The following is a 2,723-nucleotide window of genomic DNA, read 5'->3' as shown; positions in this document are numbered from 1 at the left end:
ATATATAACCCTATATCTGACTCTTTTAGTTTTAGGACTTACAAACAACCGTTATGTGAACAAAACTATAATACTCTCTTTAGCAACTTTGTTGCGAGTGTATAAAAACTGAGGGCTAGTTCGTATATATGTATACAGACAGACGGACGGACATGGCTAAATCGACTCAGCTCAACATATTGTTCATTTATATATATCTTCTTTACAGGGTCTTCAACACTTCCTTCTGGGAAACTTAAAATACCCTGCTCAGGTATCTCTATTAGAATTACCCGTTATATCACACATTTTGAGTTTACTCAATGATTCATAATACGGTTTTAGTCACTAACTGTGCGAAGAGTTTTTTATGTTGATGGACTTTAACAATATATAATATAATAATTTTGTTCAATCTCTCATATATATATAAAAGTGTCCTTATTTGAAAAACTCTTTTATTCGACTGTACATCTATTGCATTCGACTAACTTACATCTTGCCACAAAAGAAGCATTCTAACTTCCCCGACAGTTTTTGTTATGTGGCATTAACTTTTAAATCTCAGCGTCATAATTCCACGTTCGTCATTGAATAGTGATATTTAGATTCTTTTGGATTTCCTATGTGGAATCAAAGTAAATACTGGATTCGACACAAATGGTGTGTAACAAATGTGAGACTGTTATTAAGTTATGTTAAACAAGAGCATAGAAATCGGTCATATTCTATACCAATGATTCGTACCGAATCAAAGGATTAGAAGCTGGCCTGGAATTTTTTCTGAACGTTGTTAAAACTTTATAAGGAAATCATACATCTCAAAATTTCAAAGACTTAATAAATGACTTTGTAATGTCATATAAAAATTTGGGGTGTAATATGACCTCAGAAATGCATATGATGGTCTCTCATCTGGATTTATTTCGGGAAAATCTGTAAGTGACGAACAAAGCGAACGACAAGTGGATATTCTATCAGAACTTTTATTTTATGGAGAAGCGATATCAATTGAAATATGAATGCTAGCCGATTATTAATGGATACTTAAATAAGGTATAGCTTTTGTTGTTCTGCAATTGACTTTGACAGTTTGAGAGCGCTCGCTTGATTTACATACTTTTATAATTGTATCGTCGCTATGCAAACTTATATGATTATTTCCCATTTTATCTTTTCTCTCCTCTATAAGGGTTTTGGATTCACAAACTACATTTCACTAACATTTCAATGATTATTATTTCCATGACTTCCATAAACAAAATTTGTTTCAATATCTTGAAAACTTCCATGAATCACGTTGTTGCGTTAACGAAATTTATTTTTATGAGAAATGCTGCTTAGTTTGTGCTCCTTTCCGGATAAAAATACTGGTCTGTGCCGATTACATAGACTCGACTGCTGAGAGAATAATGCTATTATTATAGCACCTTTTGATAAATTATTCGAACACTTTCATGTCTGTCAGAACTTTACGCTATTTGTACTTAAATAAATATCTCTGTTTTGCACATATAACTAAAACTTTACCTTGATTGAAGTTTTTTGATCTTCATGTGTCGCTAAGCTTTCGCACGGCTTCAGTTCAGCGTCTTTCTAGTATACTCGAACTCATACGGTACTCACCTGTGCTCAATTTCTTGTCCGACACTGTCTGATTTTAACGTATCCACCTCAACGCACTTCGTATCACTTCTTGACGCCCTTAACTGAGATATGAAGTATGTAAATTAATTTAAATATGACGTCTTAAGCGTTTAGCCAGGCGATAATATGAACATGCGGACTCGTACATATCGATATAACGACTTCTACAGTAAAACATGAATATTAGCTTAATGCTAGTTTCCAAACAAAAAGTCAGCGAAGACGAAAACAATATTTTTTAGATGCGACAAAAACAAAGCGTTAATATGTGATGAGCTTGTATTTTCAGTGTCATCAATAGACCAGACACTCATTAGTGACTTGTTTTTAGAAAAATTTAAATAAAATTTGATGGTTAGCACGCCAATAGTAATTAGCACATTTGTATAAAAACCCGTGAAATTGCAGACTTCTGTATCAGTTTCGTACTACGAATCAACGTGATAGCACATAACATTTCTCAAAATGAAATTCTTTGTAAGTGCTTCAAAACCCAAAAAATCGAAATATTATTCAACTGAAAATCGTAAAATATCGAAAAAAAATATTCCCAAGTTCTTAAAAAAGTTTAAATCGAATAGCAGATTTTAAGCTAAAAATTAAAAAAAAAAAAAAAAAAAAAAGAATTGTGAACGTGCTGTGTTAATTAATTACTCTCAACTGTCTCGTTATCATTTACTTAGGTCGTCCTTGCCTGCTTTTTGGCTGTCGCCTACGCCAACGAAGAAGCCGATGTCCTCCGTTTGGATAGCGAAGTGAACCCCGATAGTTTCAAATACGCCTACGAGTTCTCCAACTCCATCAAGGCTGAGCAAGAAGGTGTCCTGAGCGGTGATGCTTTGATCGCCAAGGGCCAATACTCGTACACCTCCCCCGAAGGTGAAGCTGTTGCCGTCCAATATGTTGCTGATGAGAACGGTTACCAAGTTGTGAGCGCCAACCCACCACTCCCAACTCCACCACCAATCCCAGAGGCCATCCTTAAGGCTATCGCTTACATCGAAGCCCACCCACCCAAGGAATAAGCAGCTATTATGTGCTTTTGCAACATTTTTAAATTGATTGTTTCGTTTTTTACCTCCGTTTTTTTGAATAAA

At 34.8% G+C, this 2,723-nt stretch overlaps 1 protein-coding gene across 1 annotated transcript; it reads left to right on the top strand.

Annotated features, from left to right (window-relative positions):
* Positions 1–2,016: 2,016 nt before the first annotated feature.
* Positions 2,017–2,723, top strand: LOC108978945 (cuticular protein 47Eg-like). The gene is made up of 2 exons (XM_018949465.1): positions 2,017–2,103; positions 2,310–2,723. Exons 1-2 carry the CDS (start codon positions 2,092–2,094, stop codon positions 2,649–2,651), a joined length of 354 nt encoding a protein of 117 aa, XP_018805010.1. The 5' UTR covers positions 2,017–2,091; the 3' UTR covers positions 2,652–2,723.

This window comes from Bactrocera latifrons, unplaced genomic scaffold (assembly GCF_001853355.1).
Source record: "Bactrocera latifrons isolate USDA-ARS-PBARC rearing strain unplaced genomic scaffold, ASM185335v1 scaffold_13, whole genome shotgun sequence".
NCBI lineage: Eukaryota > Metazoa > Arthropoda > Insecta > Diptera > Tephritidae > Bactrocera > Bactrocera latifrons.
This window is presented reverse-complemented; position numbering and strand designations above follow the sequence as displayed.